At 39.6% G+C, this 22,677-nt stretch overlaps 1 protein-coding gene across 2 annotated transcripts; it reads left to right on the top strand.

Annotated features, from left to right (window-relative positions):
* Positions 1–835: 835 nt before the first annotated feature.
* LOC111144523 (solute carrier family 7 member 2) lies at positions 836–22,353 on the top strand. 2 transcript variants are annotated; one of them, XM_022498842.1, is made up of 11 exons: positions 836–1,211; positions 1,674–1,829; positions 5,894–6,059; positions 7,211–7,344; positions 8,337–8,559; positions 10,440–10,579; positions 13,428–13,530; positions 14,921–15,126; positions 16,141–16,307; positions 17,237–17,345; positions 19,774–22,353. In XM_022498842.1, exons 1-11 carry the CDS (start codon positions 836–838, stop codon positions 19,968–19,970), a joined length of 1,977 nt encoding a protein of 658 aa, XP_022354550.1. In that variant the 3' UTR covers positions 19,971–22,353. The 2 variants fall into 2 exon arrangements, with proteins under 2 accessions (XP_022354550.1, XP_022354552.1); XM_022498844.1 differs by lacking the exon at positions 10,440–10,579 and adding an exon at positions 10,835–10,971 and having other exon boundaries at positions 19,774–20,184.
* The last annotated feature ends 324 nt before the right edge of the window (positions 22,354–22,677 follow it).

Here is a 22,677-nt window from a genome sequence, read left to right on the forward strand (position 1 = left end):
TATTTGGTGTGGAATTATTTATTCTAAATATTATCATTTACTATTCATTTATTTAGAAATCTCAAGTAAATGTAAATAAGCTTGGGTGTTTTACTACAAATTCATCATCCAAGTATCTTTGAATAGAAGTTTTATTTAGGAAAATCCAAGTATGTTTTGGGGGGAATTTTTTCTATTCTAAAGGTTTCAAATGGCTTTGCATTAAAATGAAACAGACTAAAATGAAAAGAGACGTATCTGAGAAAGCTGGAAAATATGTAATGATGGCATCTTTTACCTGCTTGTAGACAATAGCTAGACTACAAGCCTCGTAAAGCCGGAGACCATCAACACGCAGCACATCATTCTCAGCATATTTCTTAGCACAATCCCTGGCATGTAATAAGGTGTAAAAAGTAGGAGTCGAATGAATGATTGACAAAAAGATGAGGTAATTCTTCCCCTTGTTTGTAGCAAGGACAAATGAGCCGTGTCCTGGAAGAGATTTCCATCAGTCTGTCTTTAAAAACTGTAACAGCACAAATGAACAATGATGGCAAATCTTTTGAATCACCCAAAGCTTCCACTCCTTTGTTCCCCAAAGAAGCCATTTGTTTCAGTCCCTTTGAAAAGGCCATGTATGATTAGTGAACTCTAAGAAAGTCACGGCTTTGACTTTTCCATCCTCTCTTTGATAGCTCTAGGCTGCATTTCTAGGAACAAGTAAAAACAAAACAAAATAAAACAAAATGGTGCCATAATTGGGTTGAGAAGCTGGGCCAGTCCTTGGAGGGATGATGATTCCTGATCTGCTTCTAACCTCCTCCCTTCTCTTCCCTAGGCTACCTGCTTCAGAATGATTCCCTGCAGAGCCGCTCTGTCTTTTGCCCGATGTCTGATCCGGAGAAAAATAGTCACTCTGGACAGTCTAGAAGATTCCAAATTATGCCGCTGCTTATCCACCATGGACCTCATTGCCCTGGGGGTTGGAAGCACTCTTGGTGCTGGGGTTTATGTCCTTGCTGGAGAGGTGGCCAAAGCAGATTCTGGCCCCAGTATCGTGGTGTCCTTCCTCATTGCTGCTCTTGCTTCCGTGATGGCAGGCCTTTGCTATGCTGAATTTGGGGCCCGTGTTCCCAAGACTGGGTCTGCCTACTTGTACACTTACGTCACTGTTGGAGAACTGTGGGCATTCATCACTGGCTGGAATCTCATTTTATCTTATGTGATAGGTATGTTGCAAAAAAAAAAAAAAAATCAATCTTCTGTATGGAATGGTAGAGCTCCTGAGGCTGAGATCCTTGTAGGTCTGCGTTAGTGACTATGTGATCATGAGTGAATTACTTGATCCCTGTGTGTCCCATTTATCTCACCTTGAAAATATTCCCCAATGGCAAAATTCAGGGATTCTGCTTCATCTCTGAATTTGCTTCTGAGTGGGATTGGAAACCAGCTTTAAAAAAAAAAAAAAAGTTCTTTAATGCAGATGAAGTTAGCTGATTCCACATTTATGGACTTGAACTTGGTTACTAACATAGAATTGGAAAATTATCAAGATAATTTTAGATGTGATTCGAATTTTCAGTTCTGTCCGAACTAACCCATGTTCATCCTAGAACAGGGTAGTAAAGGATGTTATGTTAATCATCTCCCAGTGACCTGTACATTCTCTTAATATTCTGTGTTTTGGGAAGGTACATCAAGTGTTGCAAGAGCATGGAGTGGCACCTTTGATGAACTTCTTAGCAAACAGATTGGCCAGTTTTTCAGGACATACTTCAAAATGAATTATACCGGCCTTGCAGAATATCCTGACTTTTTTGCTGTGTGCCTTATATTACTTCTAGCAGGTAAGAAAACCAATTCCTCTCCTCCCTGAGATGAGCCAGACAAATTATCCCAGGAAAATAAATTACCACTGGATTTGGGGTCTGACTTCCCAAGACAAGGTGGCATACTTATATGTTGAGGTTACTATTGGGTATCTGTGGGCCTCATCACTGGCTAAAATCATATTTTTTTCTTATGTGATAGACATTTTTTTAAAAATAAATCTAAAGGGGCCCGTGGGTGGCTCAGTGAGTTAAGCCTCTGCCTTCGGCTCAGGTCATGATCCCAGGGTCCTGGGATCGAGCCCCGCATCGGGCTCTCTGCTCAGTGGGGAGCCTGATTCCTCCTCTCTCTCTGCCTGCCTCTCTGCCTACTTGTGATCTCTGTCTGTCAAATAAATAAATAAAATCTTTAAAAAATAAAAACAGTAAATAAATAAATCTAAAGTACGTGGAATGGTAGGAATAGCACTTCTAAGTAAATGTTACTTAGAATGCACCAAAGAATAAGATAAGGCACATCATTGTAATACCAATTGGAGATTTTCAGGAATGGCAGTAAAGTTTCAATAATGAAGAATGCATAATTTTTGACATTATTTTATCCTGTTAGCTACAACTAAGGAAATTTATCAGCATACTATTTCTAGAAGGATTTCTGTCTACTCATGCCTTCATCTATGTAATGTAGGTATTGAGCTGAAAAGAAAGCATATTCAAACCATCTGTGATTTTTTTAATGTAGACATTATGTAGATAAACATACTTGTTGCTAAAATTTTCCCATATCTTACATTTTGTAGCATAGTAGTTTAGAAAGAAAGGTATAGGAATTAGAATCAGAACACTCACGATCTTTGGCACATTGAGTGGCATAATCTTTTTGTGACTTGGTTTGCTCATCCATAAAATGGCTATATCAGTGTCTATAAGATAGAGACTTGCCCGGTATATAGTAAGCACCTAGATGGAAGTTAGATTTATTTTGTAGGCATAGTTAATCTCTGTTGCCACCTTATCTCTCTTTTAATTATTTAAACATTTTCTGTTTTGATTGCTATTCTCACCTGCACTCCTGCTTCAGCCAATCAAGGATTTCCCTAAGAATAAAATCTGTATTCTCACTTCCTACCTGATATCTCTTGGATAATCTGCGCCTTATTTTCCTGTCCAACCTTATCTCCAGCTGCTTTCTCCCTTGCTTACAAAGGTGTGACAGAAACCTCTGCCATGAACTTTTTACTTGTAAAATTCTATGATTTAAAAAATAACTTCACCCTTAAAAACTTAGTCATTAATTAAATATTTCACATAGGGTTAGGAACAGGAACAAAGTTTATAGCTCTAAACTATTTGGCATTGTACCTGTAATGTCAAGAAAAATTATAATTGTTTTTCAACAGGTAATTTCATTTGTTTTACTTTCTAAACAGCCTAGCTAACATTATTAAAGGACTCACCTCATATTTTATTTAGGGATGATTTCAGTGATCTGAACATATTCGGCTTTAATCTCTAAGCGATGAGAAGCATGCAGCCATGGCACAGTTAGAATCATGAAGGCCCAGAACAGGAGTCAGCCTTGACCTGCAGCATTGCCCTGTGTCATCGGCCAGCGTGTTTTTACTTTAAATGTAGGCGAAGCTCACGTGGTAACGTTGTCCCTAGAATCTCTGAAGATCAAAACCTTCAGTTACGAATTTTGATTCATATTGTAATACCAAATGTCTTGTTGGTTGAAGCTGCTACTTTATGAGACATGGGGACATGTCTGCAGTATTTAGATGAGATGTTGATTGGTCCTTAATCCCAGAATAAAGAGTGCACATGGGGTATTGGGAAATTCTTTTTTTTTTTTTAAACCTTTTATTTATTTATTTGAGAGAGAGGCAGTGAGAGAGAGAGCATGAACGAGGAGAAAGTCAGAAAGAAAAGCAGACTCCCCGTGGAGCTGGGAGCCCGATGTGAAACTTGATCCCGGAAGTCCAGGATCATGATCTGAGCTGAAGGCAGTCACTTAACCAACTGAGCCACGCAAGCACCCAGTATTGGGAAATTCTCATAAAACATGACAGTGGCTTTGTTCTTTTCCAGGCGGCTAACAGTATCGCGTGCAGCGTGTATTTCCAAAGCGTGTAGGTGATAGTGGTTTCTAGTGCTACAGAACCAGTAATTATACCATTTGTGCAATTTCCTTTTTCTCATTATAGTTACATTATTGTAAAATTCTGGGAATTACACAGGTAGAAGAATGAAATTCAGTTTTCCTCATCTCTATTCGGGTAATTTTGCTTTTTTTGATCTTGGGTGGTATAGATTTTTGGACAAAACAAATAGAGATATACAGCATAATCCCTTCATCATCATCCTCTCCCCAGTGGTAACAGGTAAACTTTTTTTGGTCCATAATTTATATCCTATATAAGATGGATTAAAGGTAAAAATGTGATAAGGTGCCTGGGTGACTCAGTGGGTTAAGCCTATGACTCTTGATTTCAGCTCAGGTCATGATCTCAGGGTCATGAGATCGATCTTCTGACTGTGTGCTGTGCTGGTCATGGAGCCTGCTTAAGATTCTCTCTCTCCCTCTGTGCCTCCCCTCCACTTGCGCCTCCTCTTTCTCTTTCTTATCTCTCTCTCTCTCTCTCTCTCTAAAAAAATACACACACGGGGCGTGCCTGGGTGGCTCAGTGGGTTAAGCCTCTGCCTTTGGCTCAGGTCATGATCTCAGGGTCCTGGGATCGAGCCCCACACTGGGCTCTCTGCTCAGCAGGGAGCCTGCTTCCTCCTCTCTCTCTGCCTGCCTCTCTGCCTACTTGTGATCTCTCTGTCAAATAAATAAATAAAATTTTAAAAAAATACACATACACACATTATAAATACAGTCATGAAGGTACTAGAAGGAAACAAAGGTAAATGCTTTGGAGTTAATATTGGGTAAAATCTTTCTAAAGGTAAAAACTAAAGAAAAATTTATGTTCTAAAACTTCTGTATATATATAAAATCATACACACACACACACACACACACACACACACACACACGAAGTCAATCCCAAGAGTAAAAGTAAATGATAAACTGGGAAAAAATATGCAATACATGACAGAGATCTTATTACTATATAAAAAGTCTTACAAATTGATATAAATAGAATAAGCTAATAGGAAAAAATGGGAAGATTCAATTGGGTCAGACTTTCTGGAGAATATTTCTGACAGTGTGAACCAAAAGCCTTGCATGAAAGGACATATCCTTGATATGGTATAACCTTATAGAATATTACTTCAAAGTACAAATTTTAATGTGTACAAAGATATTTATAGAAGGATGATGGTGTCAGTCCTATTTATAGTTGTCAGAAACCAAAAGTTACCTGACGGTCTATAAGTAAGGGATTATGGCGTTTTCATGTTGTAGAAGAGTATGCAGTTGTTAAAAATGAGGTTATTTGTTTGTCAACATGAACATGTGTATGTGTGTCTGCGTGTGTGAGCACGCCCGAAATTCTGGAGAACAGATTATACTTGATCTTTATTCCCTTCATATTTTTTCTGTGTCTTCAAATAACTTGAATAGGAAATTGATTATTGTTAATAATCAGAATATAAAATAAAACGATTACGATGGGGATCAATTAGAAAAATATATCTTTTTGGTGAGGCAGTTGAATTATATATTCTGAAAATATGAAGCAGGCATATGATTTAACTTTTATTTTCAAAATTTTGTAGCCACTAATCTCAAGGTGGCTTTTTTAGAACAGCATTGCTTTAAAATTCAGTTACTTTACCTCTCCCTACCCATTGGTAATAAGAGCCAAAGTTACTAGATTAATTGATCTCTTGGAGTGTGGTGTCTCTAGGCTCTGCGCACCACCTGCTGTCTGCTAGGGACTTGGTTGTACTCAGGAAATCTTGTGACAGGTGAGTCAGAACTCACAAGAGAAAGTGATAAATGTAAGTTAAAAACATGGATGTTGGTAAAATAATATCCTAAAGCCTATTACTGCCTCAAAATCCCATTGCTTTTGCTAAAACTTAGGTTAAAAAAAAGAAATTAAAATACCCTTTCTTTTTTTCCGTAGGTCTTTTATCGTTTGGAGTAAAAGAATCTGCTTGGGTGAATAAAATCTTCACAGCTATTAATATCCTGGTCCTTCTCTTCGTGATGGTTGCTGGGTTTGTGAAAGGAAATGTGGCAAACTGGAAGATTAGTGAAGAGTTTCTCAAAAATATATCCGCGAGTGCCAGGTATAATATTTGGGTTTTTTCCCTTCTTATTTTGAATGTGCTTTTGTTTTTGTTTTTAATTTGCCTGCTCTTATCTTACATTTTCTTCTACAAGGTGGTTCTCAATTTTCTTTTGCTGTGGAGACATTTCCGAGGGTCTGGTCTGTTCTGAGGCTCTTCTTCCCAATCTCCCCCTAAACATAGATGTGTACATGTGCTCACTGTTGAACAGCTATTTGAAGCCAAGCAGTGACTGGTTCTCAGCTTCAAGCTGTGCAGGAGATATAGGAGAAGACCAAAGTGAGATCCTAACCATTGAAAGGATGCCTCTTCCCCCCAAAACTTGGCCACCTTTGCGAAACAATGGATATTTTTGAGCCATGTATCCCTTAGTTCTTCCTTTGGGAAGTCCCTTTAGTTTCCTTGCATTCTTTCAGCCCCTTAGTAATTTTCGGGCCTTGATTCTCGGAGAACATCATTGGTTGCTTAAGTAGAGTTGTCCGTGCATTTTGCTTTTAACCTGGTAGTCTCAAAAATTAAATCACTAATAACTATATACAAAAGGTTTCATCATAAGATTTATATTAATATTCTGATGTGCAAATAAAATAAGGTTACAGAAATGTCTATTACATGAAGTGAAGTATAACTACATGTTTTTCTTAGATACGCTGTTTCAATCCATTCTTTTGAAGCAAAAAATTAGGAACTTCTGGTTTTAGACAATTTTTAACATGTAATAAAATATTCAACTTCAGTATTATTATTCAAGCCTAGAGAATTCGATTTCATCTTTTCAAATGTCTTATTAGTAAAATTTTTAAATGCGCCACCTGCCCAACTGTCCACGAAAAGAAGAGGCTTTATGTCTTTGTTTCGGAGCATGGCCCATACACGGTGTCGCTGCTCTCACAATCCTGCCTGGCTGTGAGTTCTAGCCAGAGTGGATCTGGGCCTTGTCCTCATGCTCTTATTGACCAGCCTCCAGTTGAGTGTTGACAACCCAAGAGGGTACCATTGTTGGGAACACCACTACATTCCCTAGGACACAGTGAGAAAATCAGGATTTACATTTATATATGTGAGCTTCAAAGAGCTGGTGAACACAATAGCCTTCTAAGAAACAGTTTTCTATGAAAATGACTTTGCATTGTGCTTGCTCTCTCCTTTAGAGATCCGCCTTCTGAAAATGGGACAAGTATCTATGGGGCTGGTGGCTTTATGCCTTATGGCTTTGCGGGAACTTTGGCTGGGGCTGCCACCTGCTTTTATGCCTTTGTGGGATTTGACTGCATTGCAACAACTGGTAAGGGCAGAAACTTGGTTCTATGTAGAGGGAAAGGTGTTCCTTGTTCTAAGGAGTACCCACGGGTAGCAACAGAGGGTCAAGGAAAGAGTGGGATTTGGGTAATGCAGGCTGGTTCCAGCCCCAGCTATGACACCTACTGTGTATGATAAAAAGAAACTTCATGAAACTCTGTGAACCTTGGTTTCCATTATTTGGTAACATGCTCATGTTATGAAGGTTACTTAAGATACGATACACATTAAAGATTTTTGCAGGCTGTCAAATATTTTATAAATGTTAGTTGTAATTACTGTCCTTAACCTTCAGTCTGGAGGTAATCTCCAGTACTATCACAGTGAGTAACAAATGACGATCGTGCTCATAAATTGTCTCTTCTTTAGTAGGACAAAATAGATTGTGGTCATTCTTTTCTCTTTACCTTGTACAACAAAGTAATCATGCCAGACATGCTAAGTACTTCTTCTGGGTTCATATTACTGTACTGCCTTATCATTGACCATTTTAAGGGCACTTCAAATGTCAAATCTTACTAGAAAGATTCAAGTACTATTTTTGTGTTGAAGCCAGAGTTTGATATTAATTGAAAAAGTTTAGCTTCATATTTATGGAAGCCTTCCTATTGAAGGGTCCGCAGAATGCCATGACAGTCACTCAATTTCTGTGGACGAAACATTTTCCAAATGAATTAAGACTGCCATCCTATCCTGAAATATTTAATAGCACTGGTATAGCATGTCTTTTCTTTCTAGAAATGGGAAACAGACCTGCATGATTTCTTGATCTCTCTTTTTGCCTCTGGGGATCAGAATTTTGTGTAATAGCATAGTACTCTCAAGAAGAGAGACAGCTTCATGTAGAATGTGTGGAGCAAGCTAAGAAAACAGAAAAGACAAAGGCGGAGGGATGTGACTATGAAGGAGAAGACGACTTCATGTTGTATCTATTAATGTTTCATTAAAGGTGCATATCTATTGTTTATATCTCCTTAGGTGAAGAAGTCCGGAATCCTCAGAAAGCTATTCCTATTGGAATCGTGACTTCTTTGCTTGTTTGCTTTATGGCCTACTTTGGGGTCTCTGCAGCTTTAACCCTTATGATGCCATACTACCTCCTGGACGAGAAAAGCCCTCTGCCGGTAGCGTTTGAATATGTTGGATGGGGCCCCGCCAAATACGTTGTTGCGGCGGGTTCTCTCTGTGCTCTATCAACAAGGTACATGGCGTTGCCTTTGAATGTGGGGCTGTTGGTGACACTGCCAAGTAGTCAGTATTTAAAGAATCGCTTTTATAGATTTTAAAAGTAATCTTAATCTAAGGAATATATTATGCAACTATGTCTTCTCCAAATAGTTTGACCAGAATAGCTACATACAGATCTTAAGTGATAAAAACTTTTTCATCTATCAGTTAAAAGGCATTTTTTCAAGATAATGGTGGTCCAGCTTCGGTAGAAGTGTATATGGCATCGATACACACGAACACATACACGTACGTGTATGTCATGCATATTCATATATGTATGTATTAAAGAGCGGTAGGATGCTTATATTAGCATGTTTCCCTGCTGGTTGAAGGACTTCTTATAGTACTACAGACAGCCAAGACCTTAGGTGCAGACTTCACATTTTCTGCTGCCTTTTAAAATTATATCGTGTCTATGGGACTGGGAACTATATGCTGTGACATCGTTCAGTGTAATGTGCTTTTTATTGTGAAACACTGAGGCTTTTTCTCTTGGTACTCATCAGACTGACTTTGGACTAGAAATAGAAATTACTCTTCTGAAATTAGGTGGAAGTTCATATAATGTCTATGTGGAAAGCAAAGAGTCGTTGAATCTCAAGGGCTCAGATTTGCAGTAGCTACTTGTTTTAATACTTGAGAATTCATTTCTCAGGTTCCCTGAGCTACTCACATTCCAAATTAACATGTGATCATAAGATATTTCATTCTGGTTTATATCATGGTATCCCATAGGACATTCTTACGAAGAGAAAATTAATCTCTTTGCCTGATTACTAATTTTTTAAAGGGAAAATAGTTTTTTGAAAGTCCAAAGTTGGAAAAAGCAATCTTTTTATATGATTCATCAGCCTAGCTTTTATTCTCTTTCAAAGTCTGATTTGTTTTCCATTCAAGATAATAGTAAGCAGCACTTAGAAATTTAGCCCCATTGGCTTCTCAGCGATCTGCTAGGCTTGAGGTTTCTTCTGAGTAATTTCAAGTACTTTCAAAAATCTCAACTATGAAGACATCATGCCATCATGGTCTTCCGAAGACAGATGGATAAAGATTTATCCAGGGCCAAGCTCAACCCAGCTTTATCGAAAGATAAAATGAATTTTTAAAATAAAATATTTTACATATTTTTCTCTTAAATGGTTATTTTTTTAATAACTAAGTCATGTATGGAATGGTGCAGCCAGTAAACACACAAGAAAGTTGAAACATCTAATGCAAAGAGCGTTTCCTTAAACTTCGCTGTTCCTGACTTTTAATCGTGGCTACTTCTGTGTACTAAATTTACAGTGAGTTGTTTTTTTTTTTTCTTTTTTTCAACCCTTCCTCTCTTGATTATCTTATGCTGCTGGGTATTATTACTCATTTGATGGAATATCAAGGCTATCTGAGGCAAAATAATGGTAAAATAAATATGAGAAGTTCATAATTATCAAAGTAATGAAGTGACTATACCATGCAATTAAATAACCTAATCTCTAATTTCATGTCAATTTAGGAATTTTAATTTCTACATTAAGGCCACTAAAAATGCCTTAATGATACAATTGGGTTTGGTTTTCTTAAGTCTTAATTACTTAGTTTTAATTCAGTAATAATTTGTGGGCTTGCACAAATTACTTGCAGTATTGTTCTTAGTCTGGTCAGTGGGTTGGGCAAAATGTCTGTAATAGAATAATAATGGTAAATATTGGCAAATATTTTTAAATGCTCAATCATAACACGTTTTAAAAATAACAAGACCTGTAATCAGAGCTGTGATGCTGAGTTTTATCCAAGTACTTAATTTCTGTTCTGAGATGTAATCTTGCATGAATGTGTTTGCCATACTGCATGTGTTTGCTTTTTATTCAGTCTTCTTGGATCCATTTTCCCAATGCCTCGTGTAATCTATGCTATGGCGGAGGATGGGTTGCTTTTCAAATGTCTAGCTCAAATCAATTCCAAAACGAAGACACCAATAATTGCTACTTTATCATCGGGTGCGGTGGCAGGTGAGAGAGTTGATTTTTTTTAAGAAAAGGGGGAATCTTTTTTCCATCAAGGATTCTGAAGATAAATGCCCAAGTCAGGCAGTTTTCTGTTTTTCTTTATATAAAGCTCAATAACTTGTGTGTGAATGTGTTCCTGTTTTGAATTGTTTGGACATAGGTTTGCATTTTAATGTGTCCGGTCCTTACCTGTGTATACCTGTCTAGGAATAAGACTTGCAATAACTCACATGTGGATTATGAATTTTTCTGTTCTAGTCTTCTGGGCTCTATGTTTCCTTTACCCCGAATTCTCTTTGCCATGGCCCGGGATGGTTTACTGTTTAGATTTCTTGGCAGAGTGAGTAAGAGGCAGTCACCAGTTGCTGCCACGTTGACGGCAGGGGTCATTTCCGGTAAGCTTTACAAACCCAGGATTCTTCAACATTGGCCTTGAACGTTTTATGCGCATGTGTGGACTTATAAAGAGGGTCTGCTTGCTGTGCATGTAAGTTAAAAAAAAAAATCACTGATAAATGAGGTTATGAGCAGTGGAATCTGGTAATCGTGGTGGTGGTCTATGGAAATTCATTCTTCACTGACCCTTGGGGATTTTTTTTTTTTTTTTTTTTTTTACTATTTTGTTATTTTAACCTTTTGGGTTTCTAACAAATATGCAGAGGGCTGTAATGGTTCTTGATTGTATTTTTACTCGTTTTTTAATTAAGTATAGGAAATGTCAGGGTAACCGATACTTGGCTGTGGTAATCACTGCACATCCCAGACCACCACGGTTCTCTAAGACTTACTAACAACTCTTTCCTCTTAGACTCCATTAGGAATCAATTTTTGCTTTCAGCTGTTTTGATACTCAACTCATGTTTAAAAAAAAAAAGAAAAAAGAAAAAAAACACCTCCTAGATGCCCACCTTAGGAGATGTCAGAACATTTTTGTAAAATGCCATTGGCCAGATTCTTATTCCGTGCATAAGTTTTCAAAGAGATTCTATAGACTGAGAGAACAGCCTCAAAGGTCCTGTTTGAGAAAGCAAAAGAGAGACTTCGTCACGCTTTATAAAGCCATTTTGATAGTAAAATTCAAGCCAAACTGATAACTTGGTTGAGACTCTGGATTTGGGAAAAATTACAGAATGCTAATGCTTAATTATGTATGTAATGGTATTTTCTTCAGAGTCAGAAAGTATTTGCCTAAACAACTTCACTTTGTAAATGTTTTCCAATCAGTCTGGCACTTAATTAGACACACATTGGAAGGCCAGGTCCCTTTTTTTCTTAGTGCTTAGATGTCTGCCCCCATGAGATGAAGGTTGCACTAGATGATCTATAAAGCCCGTTTTATTATTAAATGGTGGATTATGCTATTCAGAAGAGTTTATAAATCTTGACAAAGGATCGCACATTTTATTTATTCCATAAAAACGTTTATTTTTTTGCCAGTGAAATCTTGCCCAGTAATACTGTTTCATATTCAGAACTTTAAAAAAAAATCTATCCTTCTTTCTTCCGGAAAAATTTTATTTGGCAGTCTAATATATTGGCATGAATAACTAAAAGAAGAAAATTGTAGCAGAAGGCTTTTTTTTTTTGACATTCTGAAATACTATATTTTTGTTATTTGTACTCCTTCGCCTTACTTTGTTCATTTTTAGCTTAGATCAGAGAGCTTGTCTGGATAATTATTTTATTCTGTCTTGGCCACTTATTTTGCTGTTTGTGATTCTTACAAAACATATTGAAATTTTAATAATCTAATGTATAAGTATACTAGCAACAGAAGGTTTGCAAAGTAAGGCATGAGGTATATTTAAAGAAACCATGTGATACTATGGAAGGAGCATGGGGAAGTGGGGAACAGATTGAGTTTACTGTAACTCTGCTGTCCCCTTTGAGTTGTCACCATGCTAAGTTAGCCTGTTTATAGAATGAGGAGCATAATTTTATCAGGTCAACCTATGTGAAATTGCTGGTTTCGGGGACAAAACCAGTCAAATTGTGGCCATTGCATTTGGCTAAACCTATATCATTTCCTATGTCTCAGAGGATTATTGGATCAAAGATAAATTGAGGTCACAGAGATGTAAAGCTTGCTAAGAAATGTCTGGAACAGCATGTGAATGGAATGTGGTGTTTCTACTTAGGATGATGGGGACAACTATGTGGTCAAATCAGGTCATCACTATTTGATGTTTCAACGGAGGAAAAAATTGCTCAGTGCAAGTTCACTCTTCAACTGGAAAAGTGTATTTTGCCTCAGAACATTACTAAGATTTGAGTGTGAGACATCGATTCATCTCTCAAATCTAGTCAGTCTTCTCGGAGTGTGGAGTTCTAACCAGCATACAATTTCACCTCTATCAGAAACACAGTTTAACTGGAAATTACTTTGTTTTGTATGTGGCATAACTCAAAACATGGATGGAAGTTGAAAGGATTATGTAACATCTATAGTGAAAGATCTTCTGTTTGAATTTTTTAATGGTTGTTTTAAAACGAGTTAGCCAGTATCTCTGAGCCATGTTTTTCTTTTGAAACATCAAAAGAGAGAATTCTGTCATAGAATATTTTCACTCTTTGTCAGGCCAATATTTTTTAAGTAATCAAAGTAGAATGTGTTTTATACTTGATAGATGGCTGAGGGTTTTTGAAGTTTTACTAGCAGTTTATATGATCCAAGGATCATCTTTTTAACTGTGAGAAATATATTTCCTATAGTTTGTTTGATTTATCATGGATACTGGAACTGTAACATGCCAGTCGTCCCTGACTTAGAAGTTATCAGTTATAAGGAGTTTTATCATAGGCCTTTTTTTTTTCTTTTTTTTTTTTAACCCTTCTGTTCTTTTCCCAATAGCTGTGATGGCATTTCTCTTTGACCTGAAGGCACTTGTGGACATGATGTCCATTGGCACTCTTCTGGCCTACTCTCTGGTTGCCGCATGTGTTCTCATCCTCAGGTGAGTGTCCTCGTTGTGTCCAAAGGGTGTGCATCATGTGGGGCCCAGGGAATAAAGAAAATTAGGACTCATCATCCGTGTTTTTAAGGAGCTAGCGGTTTCACAGAGGTGAGAGGCCATGGACAGAAAAACACCAATATAAGCTATAATAAAGGTACTTGGTCCTTAGCAAAGAATTAAACACAATTGATAATTAAAAATAACTTGGCTTAATATATATGAACAGCAAGTTCTTACAATGTATAAAAACACTTTAAAATATTATCATTTTTGTCCCACGATTCTCAACTGCTAAAATTTTATAATAAAGATTTTACTAGGTGAGATACATGCAGATACGTATGTATAAAGGATGTTTATGAAAAGGTGATTTATCATAGTGAAAAAATTGAGCAAACCTGAATATTAATAGAATAACTAAACAAGGGTACATTTACACAGTGGACTCTTTTTCTTAATTATACTTAATTATATAGAGAAGTGTATCCGATTCAGCAAAGCTGTATGCAGCATCTGAATTTATTTAAATTTAACATAGATTTGCACGGAGAAGTCATCAAGATGTATCTTGAGTCATATGTGCATGACGATACACATCTATGCACTTATGCCTTGCTGAAATTGTACAAAAATGCTGGCAGTGATTAACGCTGGGTTGTAGTATTGGGGGTGGTTTTGATTTTCTTCTGTGTACTTTGTGTATTTTTTTTTTCTCAGTGAGCCTATTTCTTCTTGAGACTGAGGACAGATGTTACTTTTAAGTTTAAGTAAAGGCTGCTCAGAGGGAAAGAGAGCACACTGAAGGGACTGGGGCAGATCCTAGGAGGTGAGGCGGGCTGATACCCTGTCACAGGCTGGAGAAGAGGCTACATGGATAAAGGGACATGGCAGGTGGCAGACCGGAGTTCGTCAGGGTTACACTGAAGGACTGAGAGGGGAATTGGAGGGACATGAAGCCCGAGAGGCAGACTGCCCAAGACAGCAGAACAGCATCCTGAAGCCTGAATGTCATTCTATAGCTGCTGCTTAACCAGACTTTCTGTGCTGTTTTCTGGAACTGCAATTCCTTTGGACACAGATATTGCCAGGCTAATCCTCCTCTCGTCACAGTTGCCTCAGGTGAAAAGGTCACTCCCTTCCACATCGAATGTGTAACTCTGCAGTTAAATGCCTGTTGAGGGGGATCAGGGCTGTGCAGGTATCTCATGGAGCAGGCTTGCAGCCTGGCTGAGGCCGCTCTGGTGCGGGAGTCACGAGAAGAGTCAGTTCCCCCGCCGCAGCGGAGACCCTGTCAGGTGTCTCCCTTCAAGTTTTCGGTGTTTGCTTCCTTTCGGCCAAGTGTCTGTTTGAGAATAAAGACAGAGATGTTTGTTTGTTCATTTGGGGCCAGGTACCAGCCCGGCTTATCTTATGAGCAGCCCAAATGCTGTCCTGAGAAAGCAGCTCTGGGGTCATGTGGCAAGGCTGCCTCCAAGAGCGAGTCGCCAGTCACCATGCTGCAGGGGCCGGGCCTCAGCCTGCGCCTCCTCATCAGCCCCTCGGCTCTGCCTACACAGCAGTCGTCATCTCTCGTGAGCTTTCTGGTAGGATTTCTTGGTGAGTCCTCTGCACTGTGTCCACTGGGAAGGGCCCCGGGTGTGCATCGGGGGAGCAGGTATGATGTGAGAGCACAAAAGGTCTTACCTGGCCCTAGCCTCTGTTGGCCACTGCCTCGAGTCCTGGCATCTCCACCTGACGGGTCGCTAGGAGCGGAGACCCTGTATTAGCAGGATACATGGGTCCTGTCACTGAAGAAGAAAGGAAGAAGTTCCCTGAGGTGCGAGTGGTAGCTGAACAGAGCGGGTCCCTTTCAGTGGCTGTTGGGGGCTCCTTGTGTGCAAGTTTCTGGCCAGGAAGACCTGTCAGTAAGGAGACTGGGAGGCAATACAGAACAACTTGTTTGCTCACAGACAGTTACAAAATCAGTCATAACTTCAGGAACGTTCACTGAGCACCATCAACATGCTAAGAACTCCGCAGGGCACTTGGGATAGTAGGAAAGATGGTCCTTGCTCTCATTGGGCTTTGAGGAACAGACTCTTGGTGGCAAGCTACGGAAAGTAGAGGCTTCTCTAGAGCACAGAGGAGGAAACCCAAATGCAGACATGATGGTCAGGAATATGGTGCGTGGGTGGTGATGTCATCTTCTGAAAGAGGGAAAGCAGACCCAGATCATTGATTATTTGTTTGCATGAACGGTGTCTACAAGAGCAGAAAACGGACTGGCCATTTACCATTTGAAAAAAGGGACATCGCCACCCCTGACAGTATCACATTCAATCCATGGGCTATAGTCAGAGACTGTAGCAAAGGAGGAGCCGGTGACACCCATGCAGAAAAAGCAGGATGCTAGTGCTGAGGGGGGAGGAGACAGTCACGAGTTAGCGAGTGGTGGTTGTTGAATCGGTGAAAAGAGCCATTTCCTCCCATAATGAAAATGAAGAATTGTAGTATTTGCCAAAAAAGCTGTGGAAAGAGCTCGATATCTTATTACAGGAGACTGCTTGAACCAGCGGAATCTGAGTGAAATGTGTGTGCTGATTTTGTGTCCCCGACCTATCACTTTTGCAGCATTTCTTGTTTTGGGCCTGAGTATCTTGACCACTTACGGAGTCCAAGCTATTGCCCGGCTAGAAGCATGGAGCGTTGCTCTTCTTGTCCTGTTTTTTGTTCTCTGCATCGCCGTTGTGCTCACCATTTGGAGGCAGCCCCAGAATCAGCAAAAAGTAGCCTTCATGGTATGAATAATGAACATTAGAGATCCTCAATATTATCTCATGTGTTAGTTTCATAAGTTGTTCTAAAAGAGAGGGGGAGGAAAAAAGACACTTCTGAGGAAGTTATCCATTTGTCCTAAGTATTCTCCCTACATGGCTTTTCAAAAACTTGAGTATGCCCTTTTCATGTTATTATCTATAACGGTAAACACATTCCTTGTCAAGTGGTCTGTAGTATCGAAGAATAAGTAGCATATTTTATTATAGAAATTCAGTCCTCTCTCAGGAAGATTATTAACCCCCAAAAGCCCTTCTGCTATGAATATCCTGTCAGATTTTAAGATTTTATTTATTTATTTGGCAGAGAGAGAGATCACCTGTAGGCAGAGAGAGAGGGGGAAGCAGGCTCCCTGCCAAACAGAGAGCCCGATGCAGAACTTGATCCCAGGACCTGAGACCATGACCTGGGCTGAAGGCAGAGGCTCAACCCACTGAGCCACCCAGCCGCCCCAATATCCTGTCAGATTTGAATAGAAGCAGGTTTGGACCTGAAGAGAGCTTTCTGGAAGGATCCCCACTCCCCTCCCCAGATGCCATGTGTATCCAAACTTCCACAGGCATGCCCTGTTGATATCTGAACAAAACCAGTGAACCCCAAACGAAACCAAACCCTACCACCGACTGTGTCTTGGTGGTGATGCCGGTGTTAGTGGACCAGAGAAATCCCCTGTTGTTTTGGGCCACGCTTAAGTAGTGTTAACTGTGATGCACCCTTCAATAGACTCGACAAGAAGGATTTTTTTCTTCAGGCTGTCCTTCGTGTAAGAATATAAACTTACTGACCCAGGGTGAAAGTATCCATGTCAAATTTGTTGTCACCATGTTGGAACAGTTCTGGGAATGTGCTTTCCAAATCTGAGTATATTGAAGAGGGTGTTTTCCCCACTTAGGTTCCGTTCTTACCATTCTTGCCAGCCTTCAGCATTCTGGTGAACATCTACCTGATGGTCCAGCTGAGCGCAGACACTTGGATCAGATTTAGCATTTGGATGGCGCTCGGTAGGTCCTTTAATGTTTTCTAAACCGTGGTTCTGTCTTCCTAGTTTCATGCTCTGTGATTAGAGAAATGCATCCCCTCCCCCTTCTTGGAAATAAAGGGTTTTTGTCAGTTTCTTCGTTTCCCAAATTTTAGATTATCTGAGTCCTTCTCTAAATGTGATACTGCTCCTGAAGCAACAGAGCCACCTACCAGTAGGGCCATAGTGAGAGAAAGAGAGAATTAGTGTAACCCGTGTGGAATGACAACCTGTGAACGAGTCCTTCTCTCAATGTGATACTTTTTTTTTTTAGATTAAATTTTCCCAGTAACCCTGTAGAACCCTGTAGGTTCCATTTTCTCCAACTTAATGGGTGACAAAAAAACACCCAAAAGGCAAGGGATAAAATTCGTGGATGTCAGTACAGAACTCTGATTCCAAAGCCAGTTCTTTCCAGTGTCCCAGTGGATTTTGAAGACATTTTGAATGAGCTGATAGCAAAAATTTCTTTTGTTACCTAAATTTCTTATTATTTGAACCTTGGGATTTAGCATTAAGTAAGATGAGTGAGCTTATTTATATCTCTATTTATATCTCTACTACATGTGAAAATTGAGTTGGAAAATAAGAGCTTACATTTGATGTAACGCACTGATCACTTGTCTTAAAAAGGTGAACAGACATGTTTGTAAGGTGAAGCAGGGAGATATGAGTCCTAAGTCTGCATTGGTTTGGGCCACCTTGGGAGTTGAAGAGTGTGCGTTTTGACAGTCCTCCCTTTGGCTTAGCAAGAATGAACCTAGCTAGTTTCGCTCTTGTGTATGTAATAGTTTGCTTTGGGTAGAAATTAATTCAATTTCAAGTTCAAGCCACCAGTCTACTGAGTTGATGGGAGATTTAACCTCTGTCCGTTTTGCTCATCTCCTCATACCCACGCTAGAGTTTTGCCCATATTCTCATGCTGGGGAATTGGGGAGCTGGTGCCTCGGGTCACAGGTTATCATTCCTCACGGGTTACACTAGTTTTCTCTTTCTCTCACTGTGGCCCTACTGGTAGGTGGCTCTGTTGCTTCAGGACAAGGATCCTGACAAGAATCACCTGCCAGTCAGCCCCACGCTCGGGGATATAACCACGCAGCTGTTCCTTTGAGGTCCGGCCCACATGCTCCCAGGGAGCCGAGTCCAAAACTATAGAACTTACTCCCCTCCTCTGAGCCCAGAAGAATCTCTTTCGAATCTGGCAGAGAGTTTTAACATTGTCTCTTGCCTTTCCATGAGCCCTTTCTTCTCTCCTCAAGCATAGCCCACTATGGTTTAATGTACTTGATCTTGGTTAAGAGCATAAACTTTGGAGCCAGACTCTGTTTGAATCCACTTGTGCCATTTATTCACTACGTGGCCTTGGCAAAATTACCTCCCTGTTTGTGTGTGCCTGCTTCTTTGTAAAATGGTGATGGTAGTGCCTTTGTGTGAAGACAGGGAGGGCCGGGTCTTTAAACCTTTGAGGACAGGAGAGGAAGTAGAATTATCCCTAATAATTACACCTGCCACAGTGCTAATTGGTAGCCTCCTTCCCATGAATTTAGATGGGAAAATTATAAAGCATTTCACATCAACCCAAAACTCTCAACCAGTTTTTAAATCTATAACTAAAACAGAGCAAAATGTCTACATGTAAGTAATAAACTATCTGGTGAGGCTATGTAAAACCTTTCTTTCTAATTCCCAATCAGCATGGCTGTAAGGAACCAATTGCTTTGTACATAATTATTTGGCCTCTCCTGCCTTTTTTTTTTTTTTTTTTAAGATTTTATTCATTTATTTTAGAGAGACAGAGAGAAAACAAGCAGGGGGAGCCACAGAGGGAGAGGGAGAAATAGCCTCCCTCGTAGCAGAGAGCCCGAGACAGGTCTTGATTCCAGGAGCCCAGGACCATGACCTGAGCTAAAGGCAGATGCTTAACCCACTGAGCCACCCAGTGCCCCATTTGGCCTCTCCTGGTGACAGTAACATGGCTAAAGCACACCCATGTCCCCTTTGTTTACACAGAGCGCGTTTTCCAAAATACCCAATTATAACTCAGACAACCCACTGCTTGTGTTGGGGCTGTGAATTGAGATTTTACCCTTCCCACACATCCTTTTGTTTAAAGTGTAGTGTTGAGTTTGAGAAAATAAATACAACTTTTTCAGCATAAGTGCCTGAAAAACCCTTAATTGAGAGAAACATTCTGCAAAGATTGGGTGTTAAAAATGCAAAAGCACATTCTACTGGGAAAGCATCCATTGGGGACCTTCTGCAGGGATATTCTGTCCTTGTCTTCTGTCCTAAAATAGCCCAGAAAGAGAAGGCAAAAAAAAAATTAAGTTCTATACTGCATTTTTCCATATTGTCATTTTCTGACATAGTTAAAACATGGATTTCTTTTTTTTTTTTTTTTCCTCCGAAAGGTTTCCTGATCTACTTCACTTACGGTATTAGACACAGCCTGGAGGGTCATCCGAGAGAGGAGGAAGACGATGAAGAGGCTTCCTCAGACAACATCAATGCCGCGACAAAAGAAAAAGCTGCCATTCAAGCCAACGACCAGCACCAAAGAAACCTCAGTTTACCTTTCATATTCCACGAGAAGATGAGCGAATGCTAACGCCGGCTGGGGCCGAGCTGGTCCACAGTCGTACCGTACGTGTCCTACGTGGAGTAGACCGTGACAGGCTGTCTCATCGCACTGGGTTGCCGTGGCCTTGCTGCAGACGTAGCTCCCCTAACTTATACTCACTCACCCGGATAGCACCTTCTCAGGTGGTGAATTGTGTACCTGGGGAAACCTCCCAAGCTCTCTCCTCAGCGATGACTATCCCTCAAGTAGTGGGAGCGTGTGTATACGTGTGTATGTGTACATGGGGGTGAATGAATGTTATTAGTTGTTTGTGTTTCACTCTTCTGCCTGGTATTTTTCTGGTGTTGTCATTAATGGGTGGCTTACACTGCACATGCTGAAATGGAAATGATCACTGACTAGAAAGGTGTTTTGTATGTGTCTGGTGCTTTTGGGGAAATAACCATGGCTTTTCCTTATTAGCTGTCATTAACGTCGATTAGAACATGCTCAAAACGCAGTTACCCTTCCTGGTATCTGTCGTTGGTCAGGAGCAAGAGGAGGGGATAAGAAATGAGCCTTTTCTAGAACTTATCAATGCCAGCAGTGTGTTTAATCCAGATTTTTCTTCCACAAAGTATGGCCATTTGCGAAAACCTCAGCCACGGGTGTGTTTGCTGAGCTACCTGGGGTGGGGGTGGCACTCTGGGTCACCTGAGGACGCCCCTTGCAACTGCTGTGGTTTTTGAGAGAACTAGTCCTTCCACGTGTGAATGATAGACTCCCCCTCAGTCCTGGCAGAGGCTCATTGAGAACAGTGTGTGTGATCTACTTGGGACCCTTTCTGCTAGAAAAGGAAGGCAGTCCCTTGGCAGGAAAGCTTGTGTAAGTGGCAACGAAGAGGCTGTATTTGGAAATCAGAGTCAGACAGACGCTTGGGTAAGGAGACACCAAGCAACTTTGTCTTCAAAGTCACATAAAATAAGCCAGTAAAATCTTCCCGGATCACACAACTGGCAGAACGTTTTACACTTTTCTCCTTTACTTAATAATTAATCACAGTTTAGTTTTTTTTAAAAACCTTTTCAGGTACAGAATTCACTCCTTTCTTCCTATTATTTTGTCTTGTCCTAGATAGGAGGGGCTGCACTAGCAAATTATGTCTTTACTATATGCCAAAGTGGAAAAAAACGAAGGGATACAAGAAGAGGAAGTGTCCCTGTTCTGCGTTTCAAGTGCCTATTTGGATCTTAAATTGCATTTGCCCCAGTTTGAGGGGTTTGGATTCAATTTGCCTTTGATGTTTCTTTTGGAAACATTTAGGGATGTTTTCCTTCCCCCTCATCCTATAAATTGTTTAGCACTTTTTATCTCCCTTACTTTTAATTGACCACAGTAAATCTGTCAATACCCCATTCCCAGTGGTTGGGGGATAAAATATCTGGGCTAAATACATGATTATCGAAAGCTTTAAGCAAAAAAGAAAAATTAACCTAATTAAATTAAAGGTATATAAACACAGCAACCTTTATAGGAGTAAATGAATTGTTTTTCTATGTAAGATTCTCTAATTACTCTATTTTACTTCATAGGGTTCTCTCGTAGTGGACTGTTTACCTGCAGTGTGCTTTGCTTCTCGTGAGTTAGCTTTCTTACAAATAATAAAATGGTTTACTGGGTGAGGCTAGGGGCTGCATACTTACACATAGATGGGTTACATTCCCAGGATAAATATTATCAAGCACACCAGTTAACCAGCTTAATCCAAACGCAAGAACAACATTTATTTCCTGACAGCTTTTCCAAGAGATTATTTTACTGATGCCATTAAAAAGCAAGTTGTGATCGTTCTGTCTAACCAAGAGTTTACTGTGACTAAATATCAGATAAACGGATAGAAAGCATGGGTTTCTGGCTGCTAGTGTTGGAGCCTCCCTGATCTAGAGCTCAGTACTGACATTCCACTATTTCCAGGGTGCCTGGTAAAATTTGAGGCCCAGAATTCTCTTTCAAGCATGTTTCACTGGAGAGGAATAGTTGGATATGCAAGGAGTAAAACGATTTTGGTAAGGACTGTAGGCATGATCCTAAATCCTTGTTATAGTATTACGCTAAGAACCCCCTTTTATTCTCTAATTGATCTAGGATAGGCCCTTAACACAGGAAACACAAGGACTTTCATATATAAATATCTGAGTCTTTGTAACAAAATCAAGAACTTTATTTAGAATGTGATAGGCAGCTAAAACTCTTATGCCCACTGTGTTCAATTAGGAGCAGAATTTAGTTAGGAATTACTTTTCCACATTAAAACACTTTGCAAACACAAATATCTATGAAAAGATGCTTTGTTGATGATTATGCTTTTTTCTGTGAGGACTCAAATATGTGCTCCTATCTCTGTATGAGTGTGTGTATATATATGTATATGTCTGTGTATTTCAAATAGTGTGTAAGTCAGTTGGGTTTATGATGGGCTTTGGAGGTGATACCATTTGTATGGATAAAAGAACCCAATTGATATGGAGAAAAAATAATGTTTTATATTGATAGGTATGCTTATACAAAATTTTTAGGTTTTAAACTATTTTGCAATATACAGCAATTTTATATGTATGATATTTTCTATAGATTCTTTAAGAAAGATATATTTATCATGTATCTAATGTGGAATCACTAAACTCTAGTCCATTGTAACAGGTGCTTTATAATCTGAAATGGAGTAGGGATAGGAGGTGTTAGGGTTTTTCTGTTT

This window comes from Enhydra lutris, unplaced genomic scaffold (assembly GCF_002288905.1).
Source record: "Enhydra lutris kenyoni isolate GAN:26980312 unplaced genomic scaffold, ASM228890v2 scaffoldscaffold11, whole genome shotgun sequence".
NCBI classification, from domain to species: Eukaryota; Metazoa; Chordata; class Mammalia; order Carnivora; family Mustelidae; genus Enhydra; species Enhydra lutris.

Coding starts and splice junctions, on each gene's coding strand:
- LOC111144523 (XM_022498842.1), top strand. CDS start 836: ATGATTCCCTGCAGAGCCGCTCTGTCTTTTGCCCGATGTCTGATCCGG. Junction 8,560..10,439: donor CTCTGTGCTCTATCAACAAG/GTACATGGCGTT, acceptor CTTTTTATTCAG/TCTTCTTGGATCCATTTTCC. Junction 17,346..19,773: donor TAGCATTTGGATGGCGCTCG/GTAGGTCCTTTA, acceptor TTCCTCCGAAAG/GTTTCCTGATCTACTTCACT.